Genomic DNA, 19,111 nt, shown 5'->3' with positions numbered 1-19,111 from the left:
AGGGCATGGTAAAGCGGTGCAAGGTGGAGGGGACGGTAAGCTTTTTCTGCCTGGGATTCCCCTCGGCTGCACGGACCGCCGTGCGAGAAGGGGAGGCCTCGGACATGCAGTAGGGAGGGCGGAACACAAAAGAGGGCCACATGCAGGCCAGGAAAGGGAGGGGCGGCACCAGGAGAGACGCGCTCTACGTGTCAGGGGAGAGCGAGGCAAGCGCTGACGTCTCTCTCCTCGGGGATGCTGCGGAGTGGATTGCAGGGGAGAAGATGGGCTGGGAGATGGATGGGGGGATGAAGAGGGGGACGGGGTAGTGAGAGAGAGGGTGTTGGGGGTTAGGGAAGATCACAGAAAGCCTGAGTCCCAGCACTGGCCCACGATGCTCATATGGAGCGATGAGGAGGAAGAAAGAGAGGTGGCATATTGGGGGCCAAGGTTTATGGGGGTTGGAGCAATTGAGAGTCAGGCCCCCCAGGGGGTATATGGGAGGGTTGGCAGGGGCAGTGGCAGGACCGAAAAAGGTGGGGAGGTGGATGCATGGGGAGAGGAAGAGGGTGACGGGAGGGGGGTTGGTGGCACAGTGGTGCGCTGGGCATACAGGACAGGGACCAGGAGGCCGTTGGCAATAGAAATGGCACCAGCACATCGGACCTTTCATATCGTTGGCAGGAGGAGAGGGGAGCGAAGCAGCAGGACCTGGGGGAGCCACGTGTGGCTCCGCGGCTGCAGGGAGAAGTGAAGGTGGTGCCACGAATGGCAGCCGGATTTCATCATTAGAGCAGACGACGGCATGGCCAGGACAGATTAAGGAAGTTCTTTCAGGGCCGTGTGACAGTAGGGACAGTGCACCCACTGACACTGCGACCCTGAAGAGACAGCGTCTAGTGCATCGGAGTGGCATAGAGAGCAGTATGCGGCCCCTCGGCGCGAGCCACAGGCAGAGGTTATATGGCGCACTCCTAAAATGCAGGAGGAGGCGCAGGGGGTGTCTGCGCCTGGTGAGTATGGTGATGAGGACAAAACGTAGTTGGACTATGACGAGGAGAGTGTGGAGGAAGGGGAGGTTAGGGAGGGGGACAGTGAGGACGAGGAGATGGCGTGGTGAGGGTCAGGAAAAAGGGTGTCAACCTAATGTGTTTAAGTCATTGCAGCCTCCAGCACCGGAGCGCAACAAGGAGGACTCAGCAGGAAAAGGGAAGTCCCTACCGGTTAGGCAGAAGGCACAGGAGTGGCTGTCAGTGCTTAATTTGTGCTTGTTGAAACCGGTGCTAAGCACCAGCACTTATTTTTGAGGGCCGGCACTTATTGTTCTACCTCAAGCATTTACAGCGTGCAAAAGACACATTTGGGAAAGACGGAGGAAGAGAAACACGAAAAAGCTTCCCAATGGGAGAAAGCAGAAAGCTGCAAGAGTGAGCTGACGGGTCAGGGAGGGGCTTTAAATGGATTGAAGAGGCCTGAGATGGCTTCGGGATTACGCTGCCTCAGTTTTTGCAGCAGCTGCATGTTTTAGAGGAGGGCTTTGAGCACCGCCACGTTTTTATTTACAAATTAAGCACTGGTGGCCGCGATCTTGGCGCCAGGTAAGGGAGGTTGTGCGTTAATGGATATGGTGTAGCTGGCCATTGAGGCCAAGGAAGGTGGTGGTGGCGGGGAGGCCCGCTTAAAAAAAGGGGTTTATTTGGTTGATGTTGGGGTAGTTACGGATGACGTGAACGAAAGGAATGACGCAGGCCAAGGTGAGCAAAGTAACAATAGTGGGGAGGACAACAGGGAACAGGTGGGGAAGACAAGGAAGAGCAAAAAGCTACCTTATATGGGTACTGCCAAGCCATTAGGCACTCATCTCATGCTAGCGACAAAGGAAAAAATATGGAAAGGGGAGTACATGGAGATGGTAAAGCTGCTGCACAGGGAGGTCAGGGCAAAGGAAGGGACGAAGGAGGAAGAGTACAAGTTGGCTAAGCGTACCAAAGTTCTGGTTACGATGGAGAACTGGACAGCAGCTTTCTTGATTATTGCCACCGTTTATTGTGAGTGTTATCTGGATAGATCCGTTGCGCTGTTCAAATACATTGATATTATTAGAATGGTGCAATTGAACTACAGGGGTACGCGTGGGCTCAGTACAACGGGGAGTTTCAGGCGCACATGGCAGCGGGCCCGGTGGTGCAATGGGGTGAGATTGACTCTGACCTGTGGCAGCACACAATGGGTCTGACAAAATTTGGTAAAACCATTTTTACGGCTAGCGGGCTTCCCATCACATATCGTCCCTTTTGAGATCGTCCCACCCGGGTTGGGTGGGGGCAATAGGAAAAGCACAAAGCGCAACAACAGGGTCTGGTGCAACCCAACTGGGGACCTGCTGGGATTTCAATAAAGGGTTGTGCACCAGGGAATATTGCAAGTTTAAGCATGAATGCTCCAAATGCACAGGGAGGCACGCATTGGTGCACTGTTACAGAAATGTGGCCCCTTCCAATAGAGGATCGGGACAGGGCCAAGGGGATTTTGGAGGGAGACCACAGGAAAGATGGCAGCTGGCGAGGGGGAGAGGAGGACAAGGGATTGGGGGAAAAGGCTCGTACTCCAATCAAGTTGGAGAGGCTTGATGTTTGGTTGGATTGATTTGACAGGAGAGAAGAAGCGAAGCTGCTGAGGGAGGGGTTTGATCAGGAGTTTAAGCTCGGGTACACAGGACCGCAGGTGCGTCGGTGGACAGACAACTTGAAGTCAGTTAATGGAAAGGAGGAGGTGGTGAGACAGAAGTTGAGGAAGGAGGTGCAGGAAGGGCACATGGCAGGCCTGTTTTTCGACTGGCCAATGGGCAACCTCATTGTTTCACCAATAGGAGTGGTGCCTAAAAAAGAGGCAGGGGAATTTCAGCTCATTCAACATTTATCATGGCCGGAGGGTGCATCGGTCAATGACTTTATACTGGAGGAAATGACAGAGGTGTCCTACGCCTCCGTGGCCATTGTGATGGTGGAAGCATTGGGGGCTCACAAGCTTATGGCAAAGACAGACGTTAAGTCAGCCTTCAGGCCTTTGCCAGTGCATCCACAGGATTTTGAACGTCTGCGCATTCATTTAGAAGTAAAGTAGTACGTGGATACTGCCTTGCCCATGGGTTGTTCCATCTCCTGCTCTTTGAATGTTTCAGTTCATTTTTGCAATAGGTATTTACACAAGTTACAGGTCACAAGGCAGTGACCCACTATCTGGGGGACTTCTTTTTTGCGGCACCCACCGGTTCGGGTTACTGTCCGGAGATGCTGGGCCAATTTACGTCACTCATGGGGGACCTGAGTGTGCCCTTGACCCCGGAGTCGACAATGGGGCCATACACGCAGCTGTCCTTTTTAGGGATCGAGCTTGACTCGGTGGCCATGATGGCCCGTTTGCCGGAGGCCAAAAAAGTGACCATGGTGGCGACAGTAGAAGGCATGCTACGCAAGAAAAAGGTTACTGTGCGGGAAATTCAGGTGCTCTTGGGGCATCTCAAATTTGCATGCAGGGTGGTAAGAGCAGGGAGGACTTTCTGTAGGCGACTACGGTTGGCGATCTCAGGCCATAGGTTGCTACACCACAACGTGTGATTCTCAGTGGGAACGAAGGAGGATTTGTGAACGTGGTGTAGATTTTTGTAGAAATTTAATGGGATTCCCCTGCAGTCGTGGAAGGAATGCGAGTGGGATGCACACATTTTTTTGGACGTAGCAGGTGCAGCAGGCTTTGGCATTTATTGGCAGGGAAAATGGTGTGTGGAAGAGTGGCCAGGGGAGTGGAAGCATTGGGGGGAAGAGCATTGCTTTCTTAGAACTGTTTCCTTTGGTGGTAGCAGTGTGTGTGTGGGGTCAGCTCACGCAGCATAAGAAAGTAATTTTACGTATGCACTATTTGGCAGTGGTACACGTTGTGAATAGACAGTCTGCAAGGGATTCACAAGTACTGCAATTGTTGAGGGTGTTTGTGTTGGGTTGCTTGCGACATGATATTGCATTTCGGGTGAGGCACGTACCTGGGGTGAATAATAAGATTGCAGATACCTTGTCTTGTTCACAGTGGGCGAGGTTCCTTGGGCTGGTCACAGAAGAGAAACTGGTCAGGACAGAGATGCCGCAGAAGTTATGGAGCATAGGCAGAGGAGGATGCTTCTCCTAGTGGTGAATTCTTTAGCGCCTTCCACGCAGTGGGTGTATACGCGGGCATGGCAAGAGTTTCTGAAGTCAGGGGTGTGGCGGCAGGAGTCCAATGCAGAGCTAGTGGAGGACGTGATGCAGTTCATGTTGGATGTGATTGGCAGGGGACAGTCAACCATTGAGGGGAAGTTGTCTTGTATCGGGTTTGTGGGTAAGTTGCTTTGGAGATACCCACCGTCGGCTGGAGAGCTGGGAAAAAGAATGCTCGAAGGTTGGGCCAGGTTAGAGACCCTGTTACAGTTAAAATACTAAAGGGATTGGTCGCCAGGCTTCCTGGCTTTCGTGTGGGGGAAGGGGAGGTTTTGCTTTTTGGAACCTTGATGTCGTGGATGTTTTTTGGGCCGTTCCAGGTATCAGAGTTGCTGGGAGAGGAACCTTGGAGGCGTTGAGATGGAAGGATGTTTGTGTGGGGGAAAAAGGGGTAAATGTCTTTTTGCGCGGCTCCAAAACAGACCAGGTGGGTGCAGGAGCAGCAGTCATGCTGAGAAAGTACCCAGTGAGAGAGATATGCCCATGGCGTCTGCGCAAACAGCTGTAGGGAATGAGTGCGAACAAGGCAAGCCCGGTTTTCAAGCATCTGGACGGAAAGGGGGTAACCCCCTTCCAATTACTCATGGTTAGGTGCAAGGTCTTGTGAATCCTGGGATACGATGCATCATTATTTGAAACACACTCCTTTAGGGTGGGAATGGCTACAGAGGCCAGGAGGCAAGGGTGGGGAGGCTCCAAGTTGATGGGGGTGGGGCATTGGAGGTCTGAATGCTACAAAAGGTATGTGGGGGGATATCTGCAAGGGGGAGTGGGAAGCAAGGTCTAACTGTGTGTGTTTTTCTGTTTCTGCAGGTGTGGTTCCCGGTCCCAAGGTGAGAGGCATCTCACTTTGGATTGTGGGGCATTCATTTATCAAATGGGCGCAGCACCAGGTGTGCCGAACCATCATTGGGGTGAATCTGGGTCTGGAAGGGAGCGTTGGGTAGGGAAGGGGGGTATTAGGTGACAGGAACTGCTTTTGCTGTTGCACAGGTCTATAGTCAGAAGATCTTGGCCAGACCTGTGGCTGCTACATTTAGGTGAGAATGACCTGGTGGTGCAAACAGGGTTAGACGTGTTGAAAGCAGTCAAAAAGGACTTTTAAGGCAGTGGCATGGAAGTCATGAGATCTTCTACAGCGTTTCTTCCAAGGAGATTTTTTTTTTTTGGGGGGGGGGGGTAAAAAACCTGTGGCAATCGAGTACACACGGAGAAAGGTTAACAAAGATGTGAAGGAGTTTTGTAGGGCAGAGGGGATGAGGGGATTACTTGTTTAGAGCATAAGGACTTGCGATATGAAGACGTGGAGTGTTTTTGGGACAACGGTGTTTACCTGTCCTTTATGGGCATGAAGCTGTACCTAATGTGCATGCGGGAAGTCCTGCAAGACCTATTAAGGAAAAAATAAATGGGGGGATAGAAAATGTCAGTGACATTTTCTGGTGGTGGAGGCAGGGTGTCACATGCTGTAAAATATGTATGAATAGCGAACCTGGCACTACACAGTGGCAACAAAAAGGGGGGGCAACAGCAGGCCATGACAAGACAGGAAAAAAAAACATTGCATTAGGAGTTATGCTAGTTGCAAGTTCAGTTGTAAGGTTGCAGCACAAGGCTGGTAAGGATAGGAACAGTTTTGACGGGAAGTAAACAGCTGGATCAGTTAATGAGTAATAGATCGCAAGGTCAAGCTGAAAGGCTGGGGGAGGGGAGGACAGGGAGGAGTTTTGGTAAGTGATTTTAATGTATAGTGAGGTATTTAGTTTTGTAAGGCAAAGGCCGAGGTTGAATTGTGAGTGCACCTGTTTTCCAATAAAGCGTCCTTTTCCACACACAAATAAGTGTTGGTTGGTATGTTCCCCCTTCCCCAAAGAAGTTAAGGCTGGCATTCAATTTTCTTTTTACCGACCTTGACATGATAAACAGCAATGTCAAAACACTAATCAAAGGGGCAACAATCCCACCAAAAGAGCTGCCAGGCATCTATTAATAACATTGGCAGTTAAAGCTGGCATAGTCTCACAAAAGTTTAATGTTTCTTGCTGACAGAATGAATATAATGAAACAAATAACTAGTCACAAGAGTGTGCTTTGCTTTTTAATCTTAAACTGTATGTTTCAATGTGAGAGTTCAATAGAGTAATATACAGATGGGAAACAGCACTGACAATATCTATGGGTAGTAAGTCTTTGTGTAAAAAAACAAAAACCCTGCGTCTTGCAATGTTTAGTAGGGCTTGACTGAGCATGTTGGTCTCAGCAGATGGCGGACCAAGGGTATGCTTTTAAGGGTGGATGGACAGAGGGATCACCAGTTATCTAGCCTGACAAACAGCCCTGAGTGGGGATTTGCCATTTTCATGTAGCCATTTATATAATTTCCTCCCCCAAATCCACCTAGAGATGGTCGGACGTCCTTGGTACCCTTACTTGGTGCTCTAGGGGCTGGTATGAGCACACTTTCCAGGGGAGCTCTTAGTTTCAATTCGTTCAATGTATTAAACCATTAAAAAATCTAATAATTTTATTGAAAAGTTCTTAAAAACATCAGAGTTGAACCATCTTTTGCACAATAAGAGCCTGCTCTTTGTGTTAGCCAACAACTCAAACAGTCCCTCAAAGAAATGCAGCTACATTTTATGGCTGCCTGTCTGGTGGAAGGTAATTCACTCTACATGCTAATCCCAGTCTTTGGTGTCTCCTAACAGTTTGTCAGCAGAGATCAAAATACTGAGCCGAATTACATCTGGTGTCAGTGGGGGCATGGGGCTGTAATGTGAACTATAACTCTCCAGAGGCTGAGGCTGCATAAGCGTGCAAAGATCAGTGAGAATGGGTTATCCATCACGTGAAAGCCCCCTTGTCTTGTTTTACAATAAGCAGACTATTATGTATTTTTGGAGCCCAGACTATCTGGCATGATTAGAGGGAGCAACATCACTGACAACGCAGGTATTGAAAATCAGAACTGACATACCTGTTAGCAAGAATGTGTGATGCATACATACATGCTTCTAAGTAAACCCCAACACAGCTTATTATCATGTATAGCTGGTGATGATGATGATGATAAGAGAATGTATATGATTGGCTTACACAAAGCAGTTTTGTGGAAATATCGAAAACATTGTGTTACAGCTTTATTGAAAAAAAAACCCTTCTTTTCTTTAATTTCTAATCAGGACTGAGCTTTTTGACCTGCTGCATATTAAAATCCTGCTGAGTTTGTCAGGGTGACCATCAATAAGCAAAATGTGAATTTAAATTCACTTCAAACATATTGATTGTGAACATAAAGAAAACCAGAGATGAGTTTACTATTCAATGATCCATCCATACAGTCCCATTTTATTTTTTGCCATAGATTTAAACAAATTGTGTTCTAATTTTAACAGATTATCTCAGCTGTACTAATTATTAGACAGCCAGATGTTCACAAATGTTCTGACTTCACTGACACCTAGGGAACTTTGAGCAAAGATTCTACTGTCTGAAAAATATCCTTCATGATAGCTGGTACTCAGAAACCCAATTTTCATCTGCTAAGCAAAGCAATTTCTGAAAAGAGAACCGTCTATATTCACTTAAAAAAAAGTATGTATTTAGATCACTTTATTTGGACACAATGATAACTCAACATTTCATTTATGTGGCTAACCTCTATACTGTTTAGAGACATATTACATGAAAAGATCGCCGACTGAGGTATAGCAATCCTCACATCTCAAATTTGGTCATTGCATCATATTTTCCTCAATATGTGAAAAGGCGAAGATAATGCTAAAAGTTCGTATAATGTAGTAAACTACCATTTTAACTATTTTTGGATTTCTGCAAGATCCTACACACAAGTCTTTACCTTCTATGGACATGATGTGAGACAAGAGTCAGGCAAGCCTTCCGCTGTACTGCAATGATAGGTAAACAAAATATCACCTGTATCTGTTAACTAACACTCCAGCAGTTAAGGTTAAAACTAGCCAGTTGGCAGGGGTGTTAGGAAATATATTTTACAAATGGATGTATTGCTTTAATATGAAATTCGCAGGATATTGAACATTCCTCAAGTCAATATTTTCTTTCTTCTAGAGAGTCTCACCCCTTTACCCAGTGGTGCAGCCAGCATGACAAGAGTGGGGACAAACTATGTAAAGCATCTCAGTGCACTCTGATATGGGGCAGGCCAGGTATCTGGCAGATGTGCACAGAAGGAAATTGGGTAGATATTATGTCAAATGGTCCATTTGTCAGTTTATGGGGCTAATACGATTTGTCAAACATGTTTACATTTAATGGGTGTTTTACTTTACAAGGTGGATTAAAAAAACTGAAATGTGCAAAGTGTTCCAACCCAGATTGATGACCCATGGACCTGATCTCTGGAAGATATATTCAGGACTATTTTGCAGATTGCATCAGCAGCAAGCAGCACACTCATTAAGAGTTTCTTTATGCAGTATGCAGTGCAGAGGGTTTGTGACCAATCGAATCTACAGCACTGAGTTCCTACTGATTTTTTTTTCAACAGGCCATCTTACCTGGCTTGTGTCCAGAAATGGACATCCAAAGAAAGGAACGATAAATGGGTGCTCTGGGCTTCCAACGTGCATTGTACTAATTAGTGTGACTGGTAAACTCTATTTTGGATGCTAAAAAAATATTTTGTTCCTTCTATCCAACATAAATAAAATACAGAGGTTTTGATGTGCATGGTGTCTGCGGTGAGGGACCAATTGTGTTCTTGTTCTAGTCGGTGGTGTCTCAATGTTTAAAAACGTTCATGCGCTCATGGTCAAGCTCAAGACTCTGAATGCTCTCAGTTAAGGGCAAGTTAGCAAATTAATCAAGGAGCAAAACCCTAGCAGTCTATTTTATGCTTCTGTAGAGCACCATACCAAATCATGATTCTGATAATTATTAGTGGAATCCTTTGCAGTGGTAAAGAATGGAACTGGAGCCACCATTCTGTGTTAAATCAAAAACATAGGTCTTTAATCACTGGCTAATGTTTATCCAAACCTTAGTACTAACATTTCAACCTTTTACATAAACAACTGATGTTTTAATGTTTCTTGGATATTCCAATATAGAACTATATGTTCTCTGCTCTACAAAAGTAGTCATTTTTCACACCGCGGCAGAGAAATGTCCTGAAATGGTGACGACTGGCAGCAAAGTGCACAACGTATTGTAGATTTTTCAGGTTCACATGAAACAGATTCCTATTCAAAACGTCTGAAACAAATTATTCAACATCTCTCCTATCTACTGATTCTGTAGTCCTCAAATGCAAACTAACTTGCATGGTAATGCTACTCAAACGTTTCCACCTAGCAAATAGGGTACTCATATGAGGGTACAATTTATCAAAATAAATTTTCACAAGACACTGAGGTATCTGTCTGTCTATCTGTCTTCTAACCTCTGTAGCTACCAATCTACCTAGTCAACTGCATGTATATAAATATGTCCTTATATTTGGGACCATGAACCCTAATATAATCTTACAGTCCACTGCTGATGGCTATACTGGCTATTGAAGGTCCTGAACACAAGTTACGGTGAGGGTCTATAATGAGGGAGAGGGCCTTCCAGAACTAGTATAGCGCGAGACAGAAGTGATTTCCGGCTATTAGAACATTCTGTATATTGAAAAAGGATGCTCTAGCAGGATAGATTCAACAACGTAGTCGCACAATAACTCATTCACTGTTATTGGTGAAACGTAAAATTAAAAACAATTATTTAAACATTTTTCAATACGTGCTAGGGTGTTACATGTACACCAGGACATCGCTACTGTGCAAAGCAAACAAGTATCATAGGGAAGAATATGAAACATCTGTTATCAACTCAATTTCAACAGACAAAGGTACATGTATAATATATCTGCAAAAACATGTATATATATATATATATATATATATATATATATATATATATATATGTGTGTGTGAGGCAGGCATAATCCTTGCTGAATGTACATTTTTAAAAACACATATATATGCATATATACATCAGGCACAATCCTTGCTGAATGTACAATGTATTAGGGTAGCCAGTATGATCCGGGTGTTGGGATAGTGAGTACAGTCTCCAGGTAGAATGCCTAGGATAAAAGTGACGAGGTGGAGGACCTGCTCTTAGAGAAGATGGTTCCAAAATGTCTCTGTAAAGTTTGAACGGTGGTGTATAGAGGAAATGTTTTTCACTTTAATTTGAAGATCTTGTTAGACAAACTCCTGGTGTAGAGGGTCGATGAGTGTCATCATTACGGTTCTTGCCTCTTCAGGAAAATCGGGAAGAACATGTACTGATACACTATCTACAGGAGCAGCAAATTACATTAGTCAGCAGCGAGGTGCCATGGGCATGTGGGTAAAAGAACGTGAAAAAATCAGTGGTTGGAAATATTCTAGGTCCCATGTGCAGCCCATACCACAAGAAGCGGTTTGGGGGCGCTCAATTCACCTGTTTTTGCTCCAATTAATCAATAACAATGAATTATTGTGCGACTACATTGTTGAATCTATCCTGCTATAGTTTCCTTTTTCAATATACTGTTGTAACAAAGCCTAGGGTCTGGAGGGTTATATAGGCTTACCACTTTAGTTGTACTGTATAAGAAGAGGGCAGAATGTTCTAAATTAAACAAGGAGAAATAGTCCACATCGTAAGGGCGTGGACAGAATTTCTGCTAGGCAATAGAAATTTTGAAATCTGGCCACTTTTGTGAAATTCCCTGCATTTCGGATCAAATCTATCCAAGCAATGTGAAAGTGCCTTATTTTTCTGGTGCCAGCAGATAGAAATTCAAGCCCCGGACTAGTTATGTGACATTCACGTGCACTGCTCTTTTTTGGCAAAATATCAGGAAGCAGCTCAAAATTTTCAGACTTTTAGTCTGATTTTTGCATTTTTAAAGTTATAGCCAACAGACAATTGAGTTTTAAAATAAATAATTTTTAGCTGAACTTATGAATTTGTCAATAAAATATGGACTATTCCACTTGCTTTAGCAGGTCGTCACGCACAATTTGATGGCAACTCCAAGGTAATTGTTGAGTAAACAATTGTTCTTGTTAGTTTTGATATTGCTGTGAGATAATATCTTACCGGAAGCAGTAATGGGGTATGTTATATGAAAACATTTAAGCCCAAGGTGAAAACAGGTGTAAGGATTACTGACTTGTTTTACAACCACAAATGATGTTTTAAAGTCTTTCATGGGCGGATGGTAAAACCAAACCTTATGTCATTTTTTTTTTCCTCCTATGAAAACTATTTGAGATTTGAGGTGGAAAAGGACAAATTGCTGTGTGACACTATGGTTTTTTAAAAATAAAAATGTACTTAAGTGTTTAAAACTTACAGGGGAATCACTACAGAACATCTCTGAAATTTACATTTACAATAGAATTCACACTTCTTTTTCTAAATACCCAGCTCCATGAAAGAGAGGCACTTCGACTGAGGCTGTGTGTCTTCCTCAGTAGAGGTGTCTATTTAGTTTAATTTACAAATTGTTTGAACTAATAAAGTAACTGTTAAACTATCAATTAAAGCAGGAATCTCCAACCTTTTTTGTAGTGAGATCAGTGAAAAACACTGAGCTACTGAAGGCTAAACAACTCACGCATTGTTACCACACACCACCACACCCAGCTTCATTTACTTTCAGCCTAATGTCCAAAGAGCCAGATACTAAGGTTTAGTGAAAAAAATACTTTGACTAGGGATACTACAACAGGGCTGCCATAGGTGTCAGTGAGAGTTTGGTCTTTGGGGATGCATGAACATGTGTGAAAATGAATGGGCTATATTGTATGGGTGACTGAGAGCCTGTGTCACGTGTACTTGGAGTACAAGACAAACCGTTCGCATATGTGGCACCGTTACATGTATAACACAAACATACAATCATTTTTTTTAACACTGGGAGAAATTTAAAGCACAGAAAAATTTTCGGCAAAGATGATTATAATATGGAACTTTTTTTGCACTTTAAATTTCTCTCCTTTTAACAAGTGGCTGTATTTTTCAGTTATACTTATGGCATAAGTTCTACTGGCCACTGGAAGCAAAAGGCCTGTTGTTTGTAAATGCCACATTCTAAAATGGTGAAAATTGAAATGAAGAGTTATCTTAATCATTAAGGTAACTTTTCATTTTAATTTTCCCCCATTTAAAAGCAAAAACAGCATTTTGTTCACAGCTTCAATGCTGATTTGACAAGGACTTGTATTTAAGAGTTAAATAAATCAGTGCATCAGTTGTTCACCTCTGTGCCCCAGCCCCATACTGGGTCATAAATATGACTAAGCACTGCTCGTTATCAGGCCCTGCTCTCTGCAGCCTGATGATATTAATGTAAAATAAACACAGCCTTCCCTTAACTTTAAAAGGAAAATATGAATGCGTGCTAATTTAAAAATTGACTCAAATCTGTGAGCTACTCTGGAGGTGTCTGGAAGCTACTGTTAGCTTGCAATCTATTGATTGGAGCCACCTGAACTAAAGCACATCATGCGTGTAATGTCTTTACCTGGTATGTTAAACAATTTAACAAACGTGAGTCAGAAAGTCTTAGAGTCCCACAGACTCAGCACCTTAGCTGAGCTGACAGGAGTCACAATTTATTATTAATAAGTAGTGTAAACAGTTTAAATATTTAGCAAAATGCTTAACCAATAGGCTAAGACCAAGGGCCTGAATTAGATTTCGGCAGACGGGTAACTCCGTCACAACGGTGATGGATATCTCATCCGCCGAAATATAAATCCCATAGGAATTAATGAGATTTATATTTTGTGGACGTGATATCAGCCACCGTTGTGACGGAGTGACCCGTCTGCCAAAAGCTAAATCGGGCCTTAAGTCGAATGATGTCCTAATTTGCAAATCAGCCAGTTGAACCTAAGTGGACAAAATAGGTTCTTTGCAGACATAAAATCCAAATACTGATTCCTAGATGATTGGTGGAATGTTATGTTTGTATGGTAGTTTTAGGAATTTGGCAATAATGTTGAAATAGCAGAATTGCTACATTTGCAATTTAAGGATTAAAGTGGGGTTTTGGACATAAAGGACTGGGCACACTGCATCTAAGGTATTTCCAGGGTCCAGATGGGGAGACAGCATCTTCTTATTTAAAGGGACTGCAGAGTACCCACGGGGGTATAAGGAGAAACAATAGGCGTGAAAGTGCCACATTTACACAAGTGGAATTTAAACCTGTTGGGAAATCTACAATTTCAATCATTATGCATTACCAAATGCTAGGAATTTTGTAATTTCTTAGATTTCTTGGAGAACGTCTGGGATTGTTTGTGAATCCATTAGAAGTCATGTGCTCCAAATGTAGGAGTGCACATTACTTACTACGAGGTCGGGGGTCAATTGAGTCCTCATAGTTTCATGGTGTGCGAGACCTAGCAATATGCATATAAATAGAAACAAAGTGTCTGGCCTTTGTTTCCCTATTGAAAGCATGTTCTGACATCACAACAAACATTAAAATTATACCACTACTTGATCATAATAAATTAATACATGTGAGTAGTAACGCCCCCCGCAACCACACAGAACACCTGGACACACCTTCTCTCAAAGAGACAAATAGTAAACAGTTTCCCAAATATTTCTGTGTTACAGAAGATAAGAAATTCTGTCTCTTAAGGAGCACTAAGAGTGTTGCGCACTCTCCCCTTTCACAGACTGTAGAGACATCTCTCCATCGCATGGAAATCAGTGTAGATGTTCTGCACTCACTGATCTAAACAATGGAGCCGCACACTAAACTGAAGTGCAAGGAGCAAGGACACGTCTTACTGTGCGACAGGACGTCTGTGATTATTGTCTATCAATGAGTGTTGCAGCACTGGGCTTAGTTTAGAGTTCTATCCAGTACAGTACTTTGTCTTTTTGAAAATGAGAAAATTAATCTAAACGGTTGTATGCCAGAGCAGTTTGATTATAGCCTTAGAACCCGCCATAGCGGGCTCTACCGGCTATTAAAGGCCCGCTCCCTGCGTTAAATGCCGAGCCGAAGGCGAGGGCATTTAACAAGGGAGGGGGACTTTAATAGCCGGTAGAGCCCGCTACGGCGGGTTCTAAGGCTATTAGAACATTCTGCCACACAGGGCAGAATGTTCTATTAAAAAAAAAAATGTTCACTGAGCCCGAGGGGATTTAAATCCCCTCGGGCTCCGTGAGGCTTTGTTCACAGCTGTTGCTGTGAACAAAGCGAACATTGGAATGTTGGCGCTGTGGGCTTTTACCGGCCAGTTAAAGCCCGCAGCACTCCATTGTTTTCAATGGAGCCTCCAGCATTCCAATGTTCTAATTTTTCTTTATCAACAACTAAATTTCTCCTCTCACTTGTTGATGTTTTATCTTGTTAACCTCTGTTCTATGTACCAAATGGCACCTCATCATGTGCAACACCTTCACCGTGTCTTGTCATCAGCAAGTTGAATTTTGGTAGTAGTAGTTTTGTATTTAACACTCCATACTTGAGCTCAAATACCTATTATGTAAATGTTTGTGAGAAAAAATGTATGGCAGCCTCGTGATTCTACAAATTCCTTTAACCCTGCGGTATCATGCAGTAATGTTAACATGCCCGGTTGGGAGCAGGTATCCACTGCCCTTAGCTTGTCAAACGCCCACTGCTAATATTTACCATACCTAAAATATTCACTCCTTCAGGACGGCAGTGAAGGGTGTTTTCTCCAAAGGCCAACTAATGTTTAGATGTGCATGCATTACAGGTGATGTATATCAATTAACAGGTCTGTGTTTTTGGTGAATCCAGAAGTTTGTACCTGGTTTTTCAAGGGTCATGATAAGGCAACCTTACATTACAATCACTCAAGTTACGCCATCTTGTGCGCCAACTTTTGTTTCAACGGATCAGATAATATATTTATCTTAGGTCCATTAATCATTGATTCTGTAATCATTAACGTAACCACATAGTTACGATTTTTGATTCTTCCCTGCATGTGCATGTAGGCTAATCACCTTTAATGAGTCATCCGTTCTTAACATGATGTCATTGTCTTTTTATATTTATACATCTTCCTCTTACCATAGGTAGCCAAAAACGAAATAGCTCTAAACTGCGCCAGCCATTCTCTCAAGGTTAGTGGGTTAGTAAATTGTGGCTTACAATACATGGCTATTACAGTAACAATTTTTTCCAAGCAAACAAACCAAAACATCCTTGTACTTGCTACACAGCCCAAGAAAAACATTTGACAAAATAAGTGACGTGTTTATTCAGAGACATAAACAATCTGCATTTTAACTACAGGGCCCAAAATATAGTATTTACTTTCTAAAGCATAGCTTACGTGTCACATAGACCGAAACCTTCAATTGTTAAGATTGGATTATCGGTGTATTTGACAGCAACAATTTAGCCTCCTCGGGCATTTCGTTAAGAGCACCGAGGTTGTTATTACTTTACGTTAGCAACACACCGAACTTATCAGAAGCAGGTAAATGGTTATTATCTAGTACATAATTCACAGATGTGTTCTTGCTGAAATACATCGATCTATATAAATGTATTTTTTAGCAGGGCCACCTAAAACAGATATTGCAACTCTAAGTACTGTATCGATTTAGAAGTGCAGGGTTGGAAATAATCAAAATATTACCTTTGCCAAGTAATTCCCAATGTGTCCTCACTGGCACTGGGGTATAAATGCCTGCCGTTTTGATTCATGGTCCAGTCACATATCCTCAGCTGTCAAGTGAAACCTAGCAGTCAGATATGGATTGAGCAGCACTACAGTTTTTTTTTACTATTTATATGAACACATGCAATGGCGCACACCTTAATTTCCCAATATGTCACTACTCAACTTAGCCTTAGCAGAATTTCTACAGAGGTTGTTATAACAAATACACTTTCATGTAGTCATATAAGAGTATCTTGTGTGTTTTAGCATACAACAATTAGACATTATTAGCATTATAAAGTAATCTAGAAGAAAAGAAAATGTTAATGTTCAATGGTGACAGAATTTAGGTGGGAAATGAAAATGGCATTGATGTTTTTTTTTCCTATGCAAGCAACCGAGGTTTTGCTCGGAGACAATGAAATAAATATTCATTATTTTAAAGCATGCAATTATGAAATTTAGAAGACATGCAATTTATAGAAGGGACACATTTGCAAACAATACACGGAGCCTAGTATGTATGCTTCTGACAGTTGATGTGACTGCCAGAATCATATGATAAAAGAGAGCGTCGCAAAATGGTCTCTCGCCAACTGTTCCCATTACTTGAAATCCAGCACTACATGGAAGAAGGCAAGCATGCAAGAGAGAGATACAGAGCAAAGTTTCGTCAACAAGTCTAAATCTTGAGTTTCCTCCTTTTCAGACGATACGTGTAACCATAGACAATAGTGTTTGCTCAACAGCTCCCACACTGTGCTAACAAATGTATTGGAAAGGTATGCCGGCCATATTACAAGGAGTTTTAACAGTCTTTAGACGAAAACACGCTACAACCCTGTGCTCTTCACCATGCAAGTTAGTGTTGCATGCACAAGCAATGTGGAGTCAATAGAACATCGCGGTACACTTAGCTTAGTTATGAAGTGGAGATGTTGTACTTTTTTCAATGGGAGGTGCGAATGCGTCTACTAGGAAAGCTCTAGTTTATGATCTATCCTGCAGACAGCAGAAAACTCTGGTGTTGTGGTTGCATTAATGATGCTTATAGACTACTGTGGGTGTTTGTGTTAAACCCAAAAGGACGCAAAACTAAATCTAGTGAGCATTACTATGGAAAATTTCTTCCACATTTGCCCTTGTACACAACAAGAAAAGCAAACGTTTCCACGCATTTCTTGTCTATTCGAGAAAGTGACATCTGAGCAGTGAGTTTTAAGTAACCGTAGACATTTAGGCCTGATTGTATAGATTGCACTTGTGCAATTTTGAGCTGACATTAGTGCTAACATATGGACCACCTGACTGGTGAAAAACGTCATCACCTGATCAGTGCAAATAGTCATTGTGCACAAGCTATTTAATGTAAATGTTGTATTTTCTCCTATCAGCAGTGCAATATCGCAACAATTTACTTAATTTAGCACTAGGGTGGACTTTCAGTGTTTAGAAGACCGAGGATGTAAATGGCAGCAGACTTGAGGAATTTGACAACCCAACCTGCAAATTTGGGGCGCTATCCAATGCAACAGTAAGCTATAAAGGGAACATAGGCTAAGATTTTGTAAGAAAAGCAAGAAGGGATCATCAATATACAAATCCTAGCTAGTTTCACTATGAGCTTTTTAGTTTATTTATTGGTGGTAATGCAGGAGCATGAAGATTACCACCAGGGCTTGAAGATTTGTTTTTAGTTGCAATTACAATGTTCGATAGGTTGTTTGATATATACTTGAACATTAGGCTCATGTCAAGATGACGATTGATCCACTCATAGTGGGACTTGACATTTCTAGGTAGTTCCCAATCTTTTTTACTAGCATCATGAATGGATATCTTTGAACATATCATCCCCTGGAAACACAAATAGAAACTATGCCATTTGGTATGTGTACTTGGAAAGCACACTATCACCCCCGAGAGGATGCTGCAGTTGAGCAGGTGTGTGTGCCTAGCCCTGCCTATGGTAGGTTGGTTAACTGAGCATTTAACTATTTAGATATTTGGCCAATAAGCCAATCTATGATATTACAAGGAAAGAGGAGTCATCCCTAAACCAGAACATGAACAAAATAAATCTCTTCTAAATCATTCAGTAGAACTTTCTGGTGGAGGAGAATCAGGCACATCTTTGCAACATCCAGGACTTCACTAAGGTGGAGCTCTGCATTGGTTTTGCTAGAACATTAGGTCACAAAACCTTACGAGAAGACTCTACGGACATGAGAAAGGAACAGCGTTCTTGAGGCCGCTATAGTAACATAGTGATCTTTCAGACTTCACATGGACAAAATAGGGTGACTATTATAGCAGCCGTATTCACGTCTGGGGTGACTGGGAAGGATGCAATGCTTGATATCAATAGGCCAGTAAAGGAGTCTACGCTTGAGACCATCACTTTTCTTAATGCAGTATACAAGCAGCTCTTTCTGTCTTATGTGTTTGCAGAGGCTCAGGGTCAGTAACCCCAGAACTACAATCGGTGTCCACTATCTCTGCTTTGCCTTCTAGAGTTAGTGGAGGCTCCTGCTAATTGGATGCTGTGGGGGTTCACCTTGCTACACCGCCAAACCCATCCTGACTCCTGCGATATAGACAACTGATTAAGAAAAAGTTGTTGCTTATTCCACTGGCTGCTAATGAACCTAAAAATGTGCCACATTTTAGGTCATGACTTTGGAGAACTGGTAAGGTGTCTCATCCATCAAACAAATATTAGGCACTTCTCATGAACAGGAAGAATAGTTTAAAAACATATGAATAATTTAACTCAAGGACGCATATCCATGCCTGTTGTTCTGGAAATCTATTGCCTTGCCCACACTGACAATCTGAGCTTATTAAAAACCTATGTTCATTCCACTATATTGCACAATTATATGGTGGTTTCTGGTCTTTTGTAAGCTAGAAAGTTCCCAAAAGCTGTAGAATTATTTTTGCAAAGCACAAACTCTTCCTGCAGCACACTAGCAGACTACAGCGCTTGTTGCAGGTGACATAGGGTCTCTTACCCACAGACAGCAACTCGGGTAGGAATAAAGGCATTTTGCTTGCAATAGGTTTCAGCATGCTGTCTTGTTTTTTGCCTCGCAGGACATAGGCATCACCTGCTATATTGCCATTGCCTCAAAAATTAAACGGATACCTTCACATTAGTGACAGCAAGTGTCATGCGACAAAACTCGGTAC

The 19,111-nt window shown here is 42.8% G+C and overlaps 1 protein-coding gene across 8 annotated transcripts in view; it reads right to left on the bottom strand.

Annotated features, from left to right (window-relative positions):
* The window catches only part of NFIB (nuclear factor I B), a 362,435-nt gene that overhangs the window by 34,485 nt on the left and 308,839 nt on the right, over positions 1-19,111 (bottom strand). For 6 of the 8 annotated variants that reach the window (XM_069238881.1, XM_069238864.1, XM_069238898.1 and 3 more), the window contains one exon: positions 15,896-15,984. The exons of the other annotated variants lie outside the window; for them this stretch is intronic. In XM_069238881.1, the coding sequence (XP_069094982.1) occupies positions 15,896-15,984 (89 nt within the window). The remainder of the gene's footprint in view (positions 1-15,895; positions 15,985-19,111) is intronic. 8 annotated transcript variants of the gene reach the window in all.

The sequence above is a fragment of the Pleurodeles waltl genome, chromosome 1_2 (genome assembly GCF_031143425.1).
Source record: "Pleurodeles waltl isolate 20211129_DDA chromosome 1_2, aPleWal1.hap1.20221129, whole genome shotgun sequence".
Taxonomy (NCBI): Eukaryota; Metazoa; Chordata; class Amphibia; order Caudata; family Salamandridae; genus Pleurodeles; species Pleurodeles waltl.
The sequence above is the reverse complement of the archived record's forward strand: the minus strand, read 5'-3'. Positions and strand labels throughout refer to the sequence as shown.